The 19,741-nt window shown below is 36.6% G+C and overlaps 2 protein-coding genes and 1 long non-coding RNA gene across 3 annotated transcripts in view; 2 read left to right on the forward strand and 1 right to left on the reverse strand.

Annotated features, from left to right (window-relative positions):
* Positions 1–829: 829 nt before the first annotated feature.
* On the forward strand, positions 830–5,716 carry LOC107693775 (uncharacterized). The gene is made up of 6 exons (XM_016493288.1): positions 830–900; positions 1,265–1,597; positions 1,700–2,005; positions 5,016–5,081; positions 5,391–5,471; positions 5,712–5,716. The coding sequence occupies exons 1-6, from the start codon at positions 840–842 to the stop codon at positions 5,714–5,716; spliced, it is 852 nt and encodes a 283-aa protein (XP_016348774.1). The 5' UTR covers positions 830–839.
* Positions 5,717–6,708: 992 nt separating this feature from the next.
* On the forward strand, positions 6,709–7,270 carry LOC107693782 (uncharacterized). Its single transcript, XR_001634788.1, has 3 exons — positions 6,709–6,782; positions 6,891–6,959; positions 7,158–7,270. It is a non-coding gene; the product is annotated as an uncharacterized LOC107693782 (long non-coding RNA).
* Positions 7,271–15,524: 8,254 nt separating this feature from the next.
* The window catches only part of LOC107693776 (inactive phospholipase D5-like), a 42,356-nt gene continuing 38,139 nt past the window's right edge, over positions 15,525–19,741 (reverse strand). Inside the window, exons 5-9 of the mRNA XM_016493289.1 lie at positions 19,293–19,420; positions 18,901–19,098; positions 18,033–18,169; positions 17,292–17,460; positions 15,525–15,563 (exon numbers count right to left, since the gene is read on the reverse strand). Of these exons, the coding sequence (XP_016348775.1) occupies positions 15,525–15,563; positions 17,292–17,460; positions 18,033–18,169; positions 18,901–19,098; positions 19,293–19,420 (671 nt within the window). The remainder of the gene's footprint in view (positions 15,564–17,291; positions 17,461–18,032; positions 18,170–18,900; positions 19,099–19,292; positions 19,421–19,741) is intronic.

Consider the following 19,741-nt stretch of genomic DNA (forward strand, 5'->3'; position numbering starts at 1 on the left):
ACTGCAGATTTATAGCCAAACGGAATCTGAATATCAAACCTCAAACTATCTTCACCGTGATCCCAAAACCCTCAGTGAATAGGATGAAAAGGATGTCAAATGTACTGTCACTCCCACAGCCGCTGTATTAGAAACACCCTCACAGCAGCGTTTACTAGTTTTTATAAAATAAAGTAGTGTTCCAAATGTACATACATTAAAAAAATATATAAAGAACTTTGCAGGATTTATGATGCTGATGACCGATCATGGAAAAGCATCTCGCAAGCGCTTTAAACAGCAGCTGATGCAACAACTTTCCCTGAGCCACAGAACACATATCCAACTGTCAATGTCTTCTTTACTGACGCTCACGTGCAGTTACTACTTGCGTAATCAAGCTGGAATTGGTGTTAATCATTTCAAAACACTTACACTGTTTTTGAATTCATTTTCTACAAGTGAGTCATCATGGAAACCAGTTTTACTAATTCACTAATAATTTAATGATGCTATTTCTAGATTTTAACGGCATGCAGGAAACTGCTCAAAGAAAGAAGTAAAACTATCAGTAAAACACTCGTGTGCAAAAGGAAAGAATAGCCTATAAACTGTGTTCAGAGCAGATGTGTGTTGAGCCAGTGTGGCTGACAGAATGCACTTTATCACACTGAAGAACATGTTTCACACAATGTAAAGCAGCACTTCTTCATTATGCACTGGCATATAGTGCAACTCTAGAAGAATTTAAACACTCAGTCTGTCAGATCAGAGGAAGTTAAAACCACAGGAGGAGCTGAGAGTATTTAAAGAAAGAGTTGAAAGTAAATAATGAAGAGAAAGACTGAGAGAAAGAGAAAATGTCTGATGAGTGTCATCTGTGTCTGCTGGGACTGATCGCTCTCTCTTCACTTCTCACAGGTAAAGAAATCTGTGTTTTCTCTTCAAGACATTCAGTGGAATTAGTCTCAGAAAGAGTTAATTTCAACACCATCAGTTTATTCTTGTGTTTCATTCAGAACATACTGGATTATTCCTGAACGCACTAAAACTAGACAGTTTCACACTCAAACATCTGATGCTGAATTATCTTCATATTGAGAGTGTGTTTGTGATTCGAACAGCTCTCTGATGAAGAACAGTAGTTTATTCTGGAGAGTGTGTTTGTACTAATTGGTGAAAAATACTGTATGATCTGAATCTTCTGCTTTTTATGCTGGTATGTTTTATGTTTTCATTTATTAATATATAACATAATTATCACTCAAATGTTCTTGTGTTTCAGGTTCCAGTGGAGTGGATGATGCTCATGTGTTCATCAGTTCTGGTGAAAATGTCCGTCTGTCCTGTAATGATGCTCTTCCTGGCTGCAACTCAACTACATGGATCTATAATAACAGATTCAGACATTCAGAAACAGTTGAACTGATCACTTTAGGGATAAAGAATAAAGACACAGGGACACATGAGAGACTGCGTCTGGGGTCTGGCTGCTCTCTGAACATCAGGAACATCTCAAAAGAAGATTATGGATCTTACATCTGCCAACAATGGACTGGTGTGAATAGAGACCAACAACAAGAACCTGATGCTCGTGTTTATCTGCATGTCCTTCATGGTAATTCTATGATTATGTGGTCAATTTAAAAGAGCAAATTCTTCATCTAAACTCCCATGATGATTGAAGAGTCTGTAATTTGTGTGTTATTTTGTGTTTCAGTCTCATCCTCACAGACTGAGATCAGTGCAGGCCGCTCTGTGACTCTCTTCTGTCAGCTGTATTCATCTGCTGGAGTCTCTTGTGATGATTGGATCCGTTCTGAGGGAATTGAGCTGTTCTGGGTGAATCAGGCTGGTGTTAAACTGACGAGATCAGACTCCAGACTCCAGATATCAGCTCCAGGACACTGTATCAGCTCTCTGAATACAACACTCCTGAATGAAGATCACAACAGAGAGTGGAGATGCAATGTTACTCAGAGAGATCAAGTCAAGACCTCAGTCACTTATACTGTCAAGAGTTCAGGTGAGAAAACAAGCTCATTAATCAGTTTCAGACCCTCATAATGTCAGTAACATTAAGGACTGTTAGTATTATTGAAGCAGAACAAACGGAGGAACAAAAGCTTCTTTCAGTTTGACAGACGAGAAACTCAAAGGTACAAACGGTCCACATTATATTTGCACTATACCGTATTTTCCAGAAAATAAATCGCAACATATCAAACTTGTGTTGTTTATAGAAAAAACAATCAAACAACAACCAAAACAGATAAGTCTCATCGGTGTAGAAGCCACATTTTATTATTACATTCAGAGGAAATTTAAAATAGGCCTACCAGTAAATAAAATGAAACGTTAACAAACATTATAAACTTGTATTTTACTTCCTCTCATTCCAAATCCTTTAAATTTAATGGTATTCAATACAGAACTAAAATGGGAAAATATATGTATAAATGAAAAAAATAAAATACATAGGCAAATATATTGTGCCATTTATTACAAACTTTTAATTTTTTTTACAAACTTCATTCATTTAAACTTGTTTTAATTTATTTTAAATGCCAAGCCAATACAAAACTTATTTAAAGCCAAACTGAAACTGCTCTCTCCTCTCACTCGGCGTGAAGTCGTGAAGTTTGATTGTTAAACTATTATTTATTATACAGGATTTGTAGAGGAGCGCGGGGCACAGAGTAACGCGGGGTTAGTTGTAACACACGTGGTTTGAATATTTCCACACATGCTAGCATAACAACATTTACGGTATTTACTAGTTGCCATATCAACACTTTATAGAGAAAAAAAGTGCACAGAAATTCAAAAATCTTTTGAAGATATCGCTGAACATTTATTTTACCATAGTAAAAGTACATTTCTGGCTTAAGTAAAATTGTCATCTTAGTTTTTAGTATTCATTTAAAATGAGGCAAATTATTAGTGCTATTATTTTAATCTCCAATCTGTTATTTATCAGTTCAGATAGTTTTTTAATGCTTCGCTAACTAGCAGAAGACAGTAACCGGTTTTAAACTCCAGTTGCGCAGATGGGGCTCGTTGTAACACTGCGTTACAATGTGCTATTCTATGACATTAGCGATGTAATTTACACTATTTACTTTAATTACTTTTAATGAGAAACCATGAGGAATAGGTGAATAAAGACGGGCAGTGAATGTTTAATGCTCAGAAGTGTATTATTTCAAGAAATGTAAAGCAGTTTTGCTCATTTATGTGGGCCGTCCCAAGCATGGTTGCAATTTGTTCATTATCAAACTCCAAAATCAGATCATTTTTAATTATAAAAAAACGCCATTATTTTACTAAAAAAAATAATTTTATTTTATTGACAAAATATTTTAGTTTGTCTTGTATATTTTTTTCATGAGATCAGATAACGCTGTCATACAGTCATGTTACAACGTGCCCCTCAGATGTTACAGTGTACCCCACCTACGGGGCATGTTGTCACATTTCACTTCCATTTTTTGAGGGTAAATAAAGAAAAACGTATACACTGTAATTATGAAACAAAGCGACGTATTTGTACTGGACAAGTGTAAAATTACAGTGAACAAAAAAATATGCTATGAACCCCATGTGGATTTACACAGACTGAGAAAGTCAAAAAGTGTTACATTGTGCCCCGCTCTCCACTACTTCTCTCGTGTCTCAATATCTGCCGGCAAACTGCACAACAGACAAATTAAAATGAAAACCAAGTAACTTTTTCTGTTTAGCTGCAGTCGCAGCTCGTCTGTAAATGCAGGAGTGGCAGATCCCCACCAAAATATTCATCCAAAAAACATAGACCTCTATATTAAAACTGAATCAATGATAAACTGTAAATGTGTTCAGCAGTCTGCAATACATATTTTTCTGATTTTCTTTACTATTTTAAGTTATAAGCAGGATGTGAGTCAATTAAGATCTAACAGCAGCTGCAGTGCAAACCCTGAGCAAACAATTTCATAATGCTTTATCTGTCAATGATGGTTTTCCTCGTATATATAAAAAAAATCCATGTCATGACCCCTTTAAAGAATCAGGGAAGGCTTAACTGAGCAAGACTGCACTGAGAATGTTTTCACAAATCAGAATAGTCTATATGAGCCTATGACCATTGCTATTCTTCGGCTCAGCCTGTTTGACATTATTACACAAGAAAAAGAGCAGCGAGAAAGACTGAAACATGATAACGTGATTGTGAACGTTTTCCCAAATCAGGCTACATATAAAACAAGTGATTTAGTATGATCTCAGACTCCATGTTTGTTGGAAATAGCCGTGAATCGTGAAGAACGCCCGCTTTTTCACATTCCTATTTTTCAAATCAAGCAGGTCAAGATGACACTGGTTTCAGTCTCCTAAGTGTCCGACTTTTGCAGCTATACGCATTATAAAATTAAGAGTCACTATATAAAAAAAAACACTCTGATCTCAGACCGGAGGACACCTGAATTCACAAATCATGAAGAATGACGTGTGATATAATTTACACGTCTACGACAGAGCACTGTAGATTTATAGCCAAATGGAATCTAAATATCAAACCTCAAACGATCTTCACCGTGATCCCAAAACTATCAGTGAATACTATCACACAGACATGAGAAATATAGCTATAAAAATCTACAGTGCCTACTTTAAGTGTCTACGGTTTATTTTGCCATTTTGTGCATTGTACAAGTGACTTTGGAATGTAAATCAGCACATTTCAGATGCTTTAGAAAAAGGCAACTGGAAAATACAGTACAGAAAATGATTTCGGGACACTTTGGAGATCCCTGTTTTACAGTGTGATGCATCTGAACTAACATTCATCTTTTACAGCTCCAGCTAAAACAACGACAGCAGTCACAAACTCTCAGCATCCCTCAACTACAAACACACACAAACCTAGAGGTACATTGTCATCATCATAGTCTTTGTGCAGTGCATCATGCTAGAGTTATCTTGTGAATTGACTGATTAAAATATGATTGTCATATTCTACAGTGTGATGCATCTGAACTAACATTCATCTTTTACAGCTCCAGCTAATACAACGACAGCAGTCACAAACTCTCAGCATCCCTCAAACAATCACGAGACTAAAGGTACATTGACATCATCATAGTCTTTGTAAGTCTTTCTTACTAATTATGTTACATTTTATTGTTTTTAATCTTTGTATATGCTTTCTTTTAAATTGTGAAGCACTTTGGGCAACAAAATTGCGTTAAAATGTGCTATACACAACATTCAGATCTAAAGCAAAAAGCTCTGAATTCCAGCAGCATAAAGAAGAGCAATAAACAATAAATCAGTCACAGGGCATAAATGAAAAGTCAGAGGTCACAGTGGTTGAAATCGCACTCTGTGCTGATGGCTTTTGTCTTTCACTATGATTGTGATCTCTTCTTCAGTGACAGTGATTTCTGCTGCTGCTGCTGGATTTGCTGTTTTCCTGGCTGCTGTTCTCTGGCTCATCTGCAGAAAAAGAGCCGGTGAGTTTCAGATTTACTCCTTCATAACAATTAAAAACCGTTCAGATCTCACTGTAATGATCAGCAAACAAGCACATCATGTTCAGATTGTGTGTATCACAGAAACATGTGGATTATGTGATTATGTTCATCTGTGATTCCTGTAATGTCAACCTCAAAGAGTTATCAAGTCAAACAAGCATCGTTTAATCATTTAATCATCACTGATCTGCTACTTAAGCTTATTATTATTTTTCTTAGACTAAATCTCTGAGCGCTACTCCTCCTAGAGCTTTCAAGCTAGAACCACCAAACTCAGCCCAGACTATCAGACTGTTGCTAGTAACATGATAGACAACATGCTAGTAACATGCTAATCATGCCAGAATCATGCTAGTAACATGCTAATCATGCCAGAATCATGCTAGTAACATGCTAATCATGCTAGTAACATGCTAATCATGCTAATAACATGCTAGTAACTTGCTAATAATGCTAACAATATGCTAGTAACTTGCTAATCATGCTAGAAACATGCTAACAACATGCTAATCATGCTGACAACATGTTAGTAACATGTTAACCATGCTAGTAACTTGATAATCATGCTAGAAACATGCTAGCAACATGCTAGTAACTTGCTAATCATGTTAACAACATGCTAATCATGCTGGAAACATGCTAGCGACATGTTATGTACAAGCTAATCATGTTAGAAACATACTAATCATGCTGGAAACACGCTAATGACATGCTAATCATGCTAAAACATGCTAGTGACATGCTAATAATGCTAACAACACACTAATCATGCTAACAACATGCTAGCAACATGCTAATCATGCTGGAAACATCTTAACAACATGCTAATCATGTTAACTTATCTAAATTTTCAAACTTCATGCTTTTACAACTGCTTGAAACTTTCAAGCTAGGCTTTCTCAAGCCAACCTAAAGTTTGTCTTGACAAACTTTTTTATGTAGTTTAATTCATTTCAAATCAAATCATTCATTTTCATTCAATTTAATGCTTCTTGCCTCTTGTAAAATCTGAACGTCATTAGCTTTGTTAACATTCTGTGTTTGCATGTGTCTTTTATTATAAATAATCATTTGAGGCACTTTTGTTTCAGGTAATAAAAGAGGCACTGGTGAATCGGTGGTGAGTTCAGTAATGCCAGTGATTTAGATCTGATTTCTGTCTTTAAAGCTCAATAAAGTGTGAATCATGCAGTTTTAACTGTTTGTTGTCTGAAGGTCAAAGATGAGAATGAAGATAAAGTGACGTATGAGACGATCAACATGTCCACTCCTGCTGCTGCGAGAGACAATGTGAGTCAAATAAACCATTAGACTTTCAGTTCTGTTCTATAATGTCATATTATTTGACAGTGAGAGACATGTCTGTTCTGTGTGTTAAACGTTTGCACTGATGTTTAGGAGCAGACAGATGATGTGACTTACTCTGAAGTCTCTTCTTCCAGTAAAAAGCCAGTAAAATCGCTCAAAGTGAGTAGATAGCAGCTCATTCCCTTGTTCTTCATCACTGTCTGCTGTTCGGTCCTATTCAGAGAAAAGCACAGCAGCTTCCCTCATCTATACACTGCTGAGATGTAGTTCTGAATCTGAATCTCAGATAAATGAAGCTTTATCAACATGTGGCTGCGGTTCAAACACTGACGGAGAAACTCTGTGCTGTTCTTTCAGGATCATGATGATTCAGTGACTTACGCTGTCATCAGATGAACAGAAAATGAGCCGCTGGGTGAACTTTACACCTCTGTGAACAAGAACAAGAGCTGCACAAATAAACATTCATAATCCAGATCACTGCATGAGCTCCTCATATCAGCAGCAGACGGGACGTTTCCACCACTGCTGAGATGCATGTTATATTTGGAAGAATTATATAGAACATATGTCAGATATTTGTTGAATTGAAAAGCAAAATGCTGTAAAAAATAGTTTCCCAAATTTTCAACCAAATGCAGAAGAAGCTACTCTTGCTTGCAGTATGTACTGTATATAGACTGTTTCTTGTAGACAATAGTGTGAGAATTACGTCAGTGTCTGTTTAAATTATATTCTATATGTCAGTTATTTCTGTTTTCCACGTGTGACAATAAAGAGCATGAAAATGTCATGGTCACGTGACGACTGCATTATGAGATGAGGATGATTGAAATGACATTTGCTTGTGTCACATTTGCATTCTCCAGTCGAAACGCCACAACATCCCGAAATCAAAAGAGAAATAAAACAAGAAATTATATCCTAGGGAAAGAAAATGAAGCTGATTGAGATGTTTTGCACTGTGAGATTATTTATATTTTCATCAGTTCCTGTTCTCTTGGTTTCGTGTCTCTCTTCACTGCATGTGGTTTTGCTTTGTCTGCATTAGTGTCTGTGTGAGTTTGGATCTTCGTTTGTGTGTGTTTTTCTCATGATAATGTGTCCAGATAAATAAATAAAAAAGGCCTATTAATATGATTGTTTTGTTTGTTTGTTTTCATTATGTTCATTCAAATTCTGAAACAAATCTCGTTACTTTATCTGGCTGTTTTGCTGTAATTCTAATGTCAGGTTGCGTTTGTGACAACTTACCCCATATATTGTGACGACAAGGAACTCTCTTTTCTTTTCCGGGCAATAATGGAGGAAATGTTCAATTGCTTTTTTGTTTTGTTCTGCTTTAGGCAAAGACTTTAGGATATGTGAATTGGCTTGACTAAAATGTGTAAATGGACCCAAATAAACACTGAAATATTCATCAGTCACTCCATAAAACATCCACAGCATCACATTACACCAACATCCACATGAAGGTTGATCAAAGCCATGATCAGATCTTTATTCCACAACATGTGAAACATCTTTAAAGACTTCTAGTCAAACTGGCCCCGAGTGAAGAATCAGCCATTAATGCTCTTCTGTGCTGTAGTCGTGAACGACTCACTGTTTTTGAACAAATCTTTAAAGTGAATGAATTGTTCTCGTTCACTGACTCTCTTTGTAAGCAATATAACGGATCTGCTTCGTTGCCGTTTGTGTTGAAAATGCTTATATTGCTCACTATTGCTGGTAATATTGTGCTTATATGGTAACACTAAAACTATTTCTGGAGCTTTTTCCCCCTCACTGAGCAGGAGTATGTCGAGTCTCACTCGTCTCTACAGTTACAGCAGCAGAGAATCAAGGATGATCTTTTGCACGAGGAAGCCTTTCCTCCCTCTCTGTCGCGCAGCAGAGACAGGACTGAGAGCGCTGCGTTTGTGATCAGTGTCGTCTCATTTGGTCTCGTTTCTTCACAGACAGCATCCAGATCACATCACATCTGTCCCTGCCATGCAAAGGCTGGATGTTGAGCTCGGTTCGCATCTTTCTCTCATATATCAGTTCATATGGAAACACACCTGTAGTAGGTTTCTCAGTTCACCTGAAGCTGCTCAGTGACGGCTCTGATCTTTTCAGATGTACGGATGTGCTTTATATCTCATGCCTTCCAAAACTCTGTGAAAACAGCTGAGGTGAACTGAGAACTATTGTCCGTAACGATGCTCTCATGGTTGTCATTACGACTAAAAACACTGTGATGACGTCCTCAGTAGTTGCACTGTTAGCAAATGCAAGCTGTAGTATGTGAGCGTTACAGCGTATCGGCAAGCAGGGACGGCTGTTTCAAATGGTCCGACTATATCAGACCCAGTTTTTTGCACGGGCCCTCAGGAAATTGACCTGTCTGCAAGAGTGCTGGTGTGTCACAGCAGATCTACCATTAGACTGGCAGGAGATGCAGAAATACTGAGATAAGCTTTCAGTACCAAAGTCTACGTTCATTTATCTTAATATTTTAAACGGATGACTCAAAAATGTAAGTCAACTTGACAAATTTAGTTCTTATAGTCCAGTAGTTTTCAATAGCAAAGTTCATGCATTGTAAAAAAATAAATAAAAAATAAGTTGTTTTTGGAGTTGGTTAATCATCCTCTGCTGAGATCTTGAGAGGTTTAATTGATTTGATTTGCAGTCTATATGTTTCAATGCATCAGATCAGTTATTATTTGCTGAAATGAATTTAAATGGGAATTAATCCTTCTTTCCTTTGTGTATTTAACATCCTGCTTTTCCATTATTGATAAAGAGTCCATTTCTGGCCTACATGTTTTATTTATTTATCTTTTAGTTATTTCCCCCGTGTGACACGGCCTTACATGTTGTTTTAGAAGCCGTTACAGCCTACTGCTCTCTAAAAAATGTGTTAAAAATGACACATTGTGTCAATGTAAAACAGGCAGATGTAAAAATATTAACCATTTCGAGGGGTGAGAACCACAAGGGCGTGAGTGACATTTCACCAACTTTAATTTGGTACACACACACACACACACACACATATATATATATATTAATAATGCTTCTTTTGCGAAAATTCATGAAGAGTTAACAGTTAATACAGTTTGCACTTTAAATTTAAATGTAGCAACTGACAAAATCTTGTACATAAATAACATTCACAAAGGCCTGTTTGTTTGCGTACATAATGCACTATGATGGTGAGTGTCGGCACGCTCTTAAAAATGATGTGTTGAAAACCACATCTCTTTAAAAAGAGATGTGTTAAAAAACGAATTTAACACGTAGTGAGTGTGCTCACGGGTAACACATATTGTGTCAAATTTAACACACACAAATTTGAAACCTTTCACACACTAATGTGTTATAGTTACACAACTTGTGTCAGATATGTGTTTTATGTTCTTTTTGCTCAATCTGAACAGAACTTGGATCCGTCAGACATTAAATTTGGGTTGGAATAAACAGCACAAAAAAAATCAACTGAAGATAAAAGACATTAAATCTCTGAAGAGCAGAGGATTAAACAACAAAAACGACTTTCAGGGGCGTAGCAGCCATTTTAAAAGTGAGTGGTAATGAGCAAGAGGGTGGCTAACCACACACTGATCCACTCAAGACTAAAAAGACTACAAAAACATCTTTTTCGTTTTTATAAATTGCATTGTGCAAAAGTGCAAAGTGCATGTGAATTAAAAACAGATGGACACGAGCAAGCAAGCAAACGTTTCAGCACATTGCTATCTTCAGTGCTCCTGCAATATGGAAGGCAATAGGAAGTCTAGTAGGTTAGACCAGTGTGCGTTATTTCACTGCATGATTCAGTTTATTAAAATGCATTTACAATGATCACAAAATTCAAGATATGGGAGCAGAAACGTATATATGTATATCATTTCATATAGTTAATCAGTATCACGCGAAGACTGACGTTTTTTCCACCAAAAAGCAGCATGGTTACAAATGTGATATTGATTTTACACAGCAGTTCAATAAACATGAATTTAATATTAAGATACTTACGTTTTAGACACAATATTGACTGTTTTTGCTCTATTTCGCCAACAAATATAATTCCAATTTGAGTCTCTGAGCAACATGACACTTTTTTGTTCCTGAATGAATCAACCGTTTAAATGATTCGGTTCAATCGCAACGACTCACTTATTAACAGTGACTTGCTGCCACCTGCTGACAGTTTTAATTTCACATTTAAAGTATATTTTCTTTTTTTTTTTTTTTTCAAATATCAGTTTTCAACGTTTTATGTTTAAAGGGGTCCTATTATTTAAATGTTAGATGATAATGTTAACTAAATAAAATAACTAAACAAAATTATCAGCATGATGTGTGGAATGTGTAATGAAATTACCTTTGAGGTCTGTACATGTGACAAGCCACGACTTTCGAATTTTCATATTGTTTGAATTCTTCAGAATTAAAGGGGTCATAGGATGTTGCTAAAAAGAACATTATTTTGTGTATTTGGTGTAATGAAATGTGTTTATGAAATCGCATCATATGACCCCTTTAAGTGATCATTAATTGTGATGGTGTAAGTGCATATGCTGAGGGTTTTGGCCAGGGTTGCCAACCTTGATTACCTGGTTGGAGTGAGACTTTCTAGATGTCTGAATATATCACACACATATGATACTAGTATTATCTTTAAATTGTAACAGCACAACCTAATTAGACCCTACAATGCAAAAGAATCATCAGCAATAAAAAAAATATTCTATGAAAACATTGGACATTATATGATATTTTCAGTATTATATGCAGTACATCTCATTAAGCCTCAGTAGACCTTCATTTTCTCTCGTTTGAGCTCGCGTTCCTAAAAGCTTATGCTGACATAGTAATAGCAACAGATACAGATTAAATTCAAGAACAAAACAAATAACTTTGTATTACTAAAATGAAATAGGAAGCCGCTAACAGGCGCTCACATCCACATGGGTGCAACACTGATGCCTGCACTTCCAGGTCAAGAAACTGTCAATCAAAAACTCAGTAGCCAATGAGAACACACCGCTGCTAGCCCCGCCCCCATGAGAGATTTGTGCCAGAACGGCGAAAGAAAACTTCAGAAGCGTAAATGAAAACTATGCGCATTTGTAAGTACAGATCAGCGAAAGAAAAAGGAGAAAACAGTTAGCAAAACATGCAGTGTATTAAAAACAAAGTCAAAGATTTTGCCTCTGATTTATTTTTTTCTGTTTCAAAGACATCTTATTCAGTTTCAATTTATATTTTCATAAGATTCTTGAAAAATTACATTCATTTTTATTGGCATAAAAGTAATTCCACAGTTCAGCTAGCTTCATGCAATAGGCCACAGGGGTAATCAAAATGTTTTGTCTTAACTTTTCAGGAAAAAGTGACACACACACACACACACACACACACACACACACACACACACAAAGCAAGCACTCACACAGAAAGTCGGCTGTCAGACAAAACCATAGAAACAGAAAGGAAACAGAGAAAACAATAAGCTTCAAACTAAAAGTCAAGGACAGCAAAACTGAAACATTACACTTACTCACTTGCTATCATAAATTCTTCCAGCATATCTCCTCCACCCCATCTCCCCATAATGACATGTGTATTAAGGCATAATTTTTATTAATGACATATAGAATTTTAAATATCAATACCGTAATATTTTTATATTAAGCTAACTGAAAAAATGTGCATTGTGTAAGGTGATATCAAATTTGGAAAAAAAAAAAGTAATCACAGACTGATGGTGAGATCAGATCTTTGTGTGGACCGTCCGTCTGATGTTGATTTATTTCAATCAAAACTCACTTGTGTGATGTCATTTAGAAGAAAATCAGGCCAAAACAAAGTTCATTTGGGGCTCGTTTTGGGAGTTCGAAACAGCTTGCCTACCTGGTAAACACTTTTGTTCATTGTTCATTGAAGGACAGTCATAATGTTAGTTAAAATACAAAGTACAAATAAATCAACTGCTAATTTACCAGCATAGTTTAACATGTGTTAAATCAGCATGGACCAACATAAATCACCTTGCAGATATACTGAATCAGCAAAAAATCAAGATGTATAAAAATCTGTAAAAAAGTATTTATTAAATTAAATTTTAAATACAGTGTTTGATAATGCATAATATTAATTATGCCTAACATTTTATGCATAAAAATATCTGGAAGCACATTCAGAATTTTATGAATACAAAAGTGATAGTGAAACTGAAAACAATTTTTTCCCCCCCTAATAGTTAAAGGTAAAAACATTTTGTAGAATAGAAAATCTCAGGGTAACGCTTAAGCAGAGACAAACATTTTAAAACAAGTCATACAACATTTCCATGTGCTATTAAGATGCATTTGTGGGTGTGCGTGCGTGCGTGCGTGCGTGCGTGCGTGCGTGTGTGTTTGTGTGTGTGTGTGTGTGTGTGTGTGTGTGTGTGCCAGCCGAGATGTTTGTATCTCAAATGCATCTCCTGTGGTTTAAAACAAGTCATACAACATTACCATGTGCTATTAAGATGCATTTGTGGGTGTGCGTGCGTGCGTGCGTGCGTGCGTGTGTGTTTGTGTGTGTGTGTGTGTGTGTGTGTGTGCCAGCCGAGATGTTTGTATCTCAAATGCATCTCCTGTGGGCACTTATAATCAGATTTTGTCAAGACCCTTCTATTTTATTTTGTCACACCCTACATTACTTTCATGGGAGTGCAGAGCGGCGTGCCTAAATACAGTCTATCAGACAAACCCATGTTACCTGGCTTCCAAGCGTAAAGGACGCAAATGAAAAGGATAAAGATGACAGCTCTGAGTCTGATAGTACCACTTGTGATTGCATCATGAAAATGCATCTTAATACCAGGTTAAAACACTGGCCAAACAATATAGCAAAATAGTTATTACCTTACAAAAATGGGTTTGATAGAAAGCCTTGCTTGTTGTATGAACTATGTACAATTAAAAGGAAACACAGCCAACAAATTGATTGATAAATTTAAGGTTTGCATGTCATTTTCAGACAGCATCGCTTGCCGCAGGCTGCTTTTTGACTGTGTGCATGCTGCACGCTGGGATCTTGTTTGGCTGGAGAGTTTTACTGTAGTGGGAATGCCAGTCTCGTTCAAAGACAGCTTTCATCCGTTCAACTACAGTCGAGTTGTTCTGCTCCACCTGCTGACTGATCACCATCCCAACACCGGCGTTGTAGACAAACTCGTTGCCCACCCAGTTTAAATTCCCTGAGAGCCCAGAAACATGGTTTTAGGAGAAATTATTCAAACGTGTTTTATTTCCCCCCTCAATTCAATTCAAATCTCAATTCACTTAATATGACATCAGCAGCTTAATGAATGCAGAGGATGTTCTTACCTAGATACACAGATGTGTCTGTCACCATGTATCTGTTGTGATTGATTCCATAGAGATATCCATTGCTCTGCATCTGAGGAATGAAGAACTTCTACAAGAAGAAGAACAGAGTACATATGTTGTCAGTTTCAGTATATGCACTAAGTACGAGTAACAGTAGTATAGCCATAGAGGCCATTTATAGCAAATGAAACAAAAGTTGATCATTCAAAATTGATCCATGTCTTAGATTACTTGATGTATCTGGCCATGAACACAAATGAGAAACGGACTGTAGCAAATCATACTGCTGGTACATCTGTTCAAATAAACCTCCTTTGACTTGCAGCACTTATCTTGTCTTAAATCAAGCTGTAAGCAGTGATCAGTCCCTCTGAATCATCCCAGTGACTTAATTTGATTCTAAAAAGATGCATTCAGATTCACTCAGTGATTCGACTCTTTCTCGAGGCCAGTGGTCGTTAGCTCTGATCCGCACAGCTGCTCATTTAGCTGATGCTATCTGTGTCCTGACGGTATCACATTTTCATATCACAATAAATGCGGAAGCTATTATGGTACACACTTGAACAGAAAAGCAAGCTTCAGTGCTGCCCTTTAAATAACAAGTTTAATAGCATCCAAATAACAGCATTAAAAGCACAATCATGATACAATCATTTAAAGGGGACCTATTATGCCACTTTTTTACAAGATGTAATATAAGTCCCAGGTGGAATGTGTGTGGGGGGCTATGGATTTTTACCACAGTTGGGTGGTTGTGACACATAATTGTACTCAAAAACAATATTAAAAGTGAATTTTGCATAATAGATCCCCTTCAAATTCAACTCTTCAACTCTATCTAAATATATTTTCAAGGCTAGCATGCTTTAGCCCAGATTATGTGAACAAATATGTGACCCTGGACCACAAAACCAGTCATAAGGGTCAGTTTTGCTGAATACATAATCTTACCATTGATGTATGGTTTGTTAGGATAGGACAATATTTGGCTGAGTTTCAACTATTAGAAAATCTGGAATCTGAGGGTGCAAAAAAATCTAAATATTGAGAAAATCATCTTTAAAGTTGTTCAAATTAAGTTCTTAGCAATGCATATTACTAAACAAAAATTAAGTTTTAATATATTTACAGTAGGAAATTTACAAAATATCTTCATGGAACATGATCTTTACTTAATATCCTAATGATTTTTGGCATAAAATAAAAATGTATAATTTTGACCCATACAATGTATTGTTGGCTATTGCTACAAATATACCCCTGCGACTTAAGGCTGCTTTTGTGCTCCAGGGACACATGTTAGTTGGACAGTTTTCATTCACACTGTTATACAAATACAAAGTGCCAGTTATGCAGCATTCCCTCTCCCCCTTTCCTTCAGCTGCTCCTGTAAGGGGTCACCACACTGGAATTATTGTCATTTGTGTATTGTATATACATATTATTCACACAATAGCAATAAATTATCTATAAATATTTGATTCTCCCTAATTCTTCTTTTTCATCTTTTAAATGTTCCTCTCTAAAATAGCCTACCGCTTACATAAATTCAGAAAGTCTTCCAGTTTGGTGGACATTCACTAGTCAGATGACTATGATTACACAGAAAACTGAGAGGCCACATGGCATTTGACCACTGAATTTACAAAAATCATTTAAATTTTAAGAAGTGTTTTCTCAACATTTCAACATGGCCTCAACTAACACATTAATGTTTATTTGAATTTTCACTCTGTGTGCTATTTAAACATGCATAATTATGTCTTTGGGAGGCTTTCAAACACATTAAATGCACAGATCCATGCTATTACTTATTTACATGTAATGTAGGGATTAGTAATTAAGTAATTATTAATCAGTTAATAATAATTAATAATTCTCTGGAGTTGGTTAATGGTCACATGACATGCAGGTAAACAAAAAAACCTGCATATTTTTTGTAAGTGTTTTACTTGACTTGTTATTTTAAAATTACTTTAATTTTACATTTTTACGATTTAATTATTAGCTTTTCATTAAACTCACAAACCCCCTGCAGTTTCTTCTTGAACCCCAGTTTGGGAGACCTTGATATAATGTAATGTTTAATGCACTTCATGCTGTTAATAACAACAAATGATATATACTGTATATATACAGGTGCATCTCAATAAATTAGAATGTCGTGGAAAAGTTCATTTATTTCAGTAATTCAACTCAAATTGTGAAAAGCGCTGTACAAATAAACTTGAATTGAATTGAATTTAATATATATATAATATATCTTTGTATATTACTATGGTACAAGATTTAAATCAATGTGATAAATGAGTTAGGTCAAAAGTAATCTAAAAGTAATCCAAAAAGTAGTCAGATTATATTACCTAAAATGTGTAATGTAATGGATTATGTTACTAACTACAATTTTTGTCATATAATTTGGAGTCAGTAATGGACTGCCTACTGTGTGCTGATACTAAAGTATGTTGTTCAATGCACCACCTGGTGGATATTGTGTGAAGCACATCAAATGTATTTAAATTTTAAAAAGAGCACATGCAGGATACTGCTTATCCACAGGATGCACAAGTAGGAAGTAGTAAATCCTCCAGGTATTGCTCACATAATGTTTCATTAAAAGTAAGTATTCTGACATGCTATTCTTCACACGCACTGGTTTTCCTAGTCTATATTTTATGGAAGTGTGCTGTTTCGGACACAGCTATTGCTTGTTTGGTTGCTGAATAAATCAGCATTTTTTAATGAATTGTTTGATTCAATGCAGACCGACTGTTACGTATCCGGTCTATGAACTTCTGTCTGCTAGCCATCAGAGGTCACCCTTTCCATTTTCATTGACTCTCGCACTACACACTGTTGCATATCACCCCGGACTACAGATTGAGTCCCTGTAGAAATGCACAGACTGACAGTCAGTCTCAATCAAACACAGACAAGCAGACTGATACAAACAATGGAAAGTCCGAGTACTGTTGGTCTGTCACAACCAGATCAGATCAGATTTGAAGTTGGTTGTACAATTTTAAACAATGATCACAGGTGAATAACCGTGCAAGAATCTCAGCAACCTTTGAACATGTTAATCTTTGGTAATCGTTGATAAATGCACACTCACCACCTCCACTGAGCAGCTGACTGACTCTATGCATAGTGTTTTCAGAGACCACAGGAAGTTCTGCGTCAGTGGGTCAGTCTGCTCCCAACAGCTTATTAACAGGCGTACTTTGATGTTTGTTTTCAGAATCAAGGCTTCTCGGAGCATGCTGTCGATGCGTGACCAGTACCTGTTAAAGTACATAGAGTAAGCATCAGTAATGCACTATACTGCTACTACTAGGAACAGTGTTATAAATCAAGTAGTAGGATAGTGTCTGGTCATTGGTTTGAGACTGTGTGTCTTTGTGATATCATCAGTCAGTTGACAGTTACTGGTCAGATGACTGGATTTTAAAATAATTGTGTCCCGTCGGCGCCGATAGCCTTTGTGGGCAGTGCACCGACATATAGCGTTATTGCACTATGGGCGTCCCGAGTCCAAACTCCGGACCTTTCCTGATCCTGCCCCGCTCTCTCTCCTGCTTCGGTTTCTGTCTGCTCTACACTGTCCTATCATAATAAAGGCCAAGATAAACCTTAAAAAAACTCAATAATAATAATTGTGTCTGTCCCAAGTTCCCATGAGCCACTTTCAGCATGGTCCAGTTAGCCTATTGGTTGATGCTGTAACTACCCCATGTGGTGCAAATATCCTGGCCATGCATTCTGATCAAATACATTTCTTGCAAGCATCATTTAAATCACAAGTATTATATGGTAATATTAATGGTAGATATTTTGATCATGTAACAGGACTCACTTGGGTTGGCTGCGGTTGAGCATTGGTAAATAGTTGCTTATGGAGATGTAGATAAATGTTTTAGCCTCTTGAATGACTCTGTTAATGGCCTCGAGGTCTTTCGTCCGTTTTTTTGGGCAGAAAACATCTGGAGAACTCTAGCACAACAAATGATAACATAAAGAGTATAATTTAACATCCTGTGCACCCAATGTAGTCAGCTTTATCAGTCCCATGAAATAGCATTTCCAGTTTATTTGGATACAGTGAGGTCAGAAAAATATTATGAAGACTATGATCAACATCACTGCTGCTGAAGCTTAAGGTTATTAAACCACCACCAAACATGCATTACATGAGACTTTACGTGGACACTGCCACTTTTATTCCCTGTGTGTCCAGCACATGACCATGAGAGCAGCATCTCTCTTTTGAAATATAACACATCTCACAGTAAGGCATTTGATCAAGTGTGAAGCAGGCAGGCGACAACCGGAACCTTGACCGATCGCAGCTGTCATGCGGTTCCAGAAGCTGCGGTCAATGATAAATGATTCTTGTTCATTTTCTGTGAGGATTTCATTGATTGAAAAGGATGTTAAAGGCAATGCAACCTTTAGTCAATGGAAACCTACATCTGTTAATCTATAATAGCAAATCTCTCTGCTATAAACAATGCTAAAAATGAACATAATTACTCATGCATTTCTAAGCCTGTCTCTCTCTGCTCTATTTATACTGTAGTGTGCCTATAGTAATAAACATATTAAACTTCATTAGAGTGGGACAAATCAAATGAAGGATCATCGTTCTGTACACCAGGACTTGTTTTCTGCTTCCACTATAATTCAGTTACATGAAAAAGCAAAACATCTCTAACTCAACTCACAGAAATGTATGCTTTTGCTTCAGTGTCATTCAGATGAAGTTGAAGGTTCTTGTCTCTGTTATACAGAGCTTTCAGCTTCTTGGACCAAATTGACGGCAAAAAGTCTTTATACTGCAGTTGCCTGTAGAGGTTGAATATCCTGTGCAGGTCCATCACCAGACATGTGCAGTTATAAATAATGATGCCAAACTCCTTCATCTGTGAAAATAACACATCACCAGACCAATGAATTAGTACTAAACATAATGAAGAACATGTCATATCACACAACTCCAACATAAAATTAATAATCAAATTGGTAAAGCAACATGTAGTGGAGTGAACACAATAAACTCACTTTTGAAAAGAAGCATATTTATAAACTTGCATTTAAGAGTAGAGTTGTTCTTTACCGTAGACAGTGACCTCCAATCCATACCAGCACTTCCTATGTACATGTGTTTCCTGTCCACCACCCAGAAGGAGGAGTTGATGTGCCCTTTAGTGAGGGCTGTCATGTTCAGGTAATGCACCTCCGCACCTGGATGGTCAACGAACAAACAGTCAGTTATGAATCGCTGATAAATAAGTGGTTCTCAAATTGTTTAGACTAAGGGTGCGTTCACACCTGTAGATCGATTGCTTTGTTCCGAAACAGGGATTAAAAAGTGCATTTTAAAAATGTTTTCCCGATCAATCCTGGATTCCTGCTCAAAATGATAAATTATTATAATGACAGCTACAAAAAAACACAACAACAATAAGCCCGCGAAGCTGTTATCATTCCATCCTGACGGATGACATGCATGACAGCTCAGTGGAATCCCGGAAAATAAACCGTGGAACTTTGACCAATGAGAGA

The sequence above is a fragment of the Sinocyclocheilus anshuiensis genome, unplaced genomic scaffold (assembly GCF_001515605.1).
Source record: "Sinocyclocheilus anshuiensis isolate Anshui unplaced genomic scaffold, SAMN03320099.WGS_v1.1 scaffold2088, whole genome shotgun sequence".
Classification (NCBI taxonomy): domain Eukaryota; kingdom Metazoa; phylum Chordata; class Actinopteri; order Cypriniformes; family Cyprinidae; genus Sinocyclocheilus; species Sinocyclocheilus anshuiensis.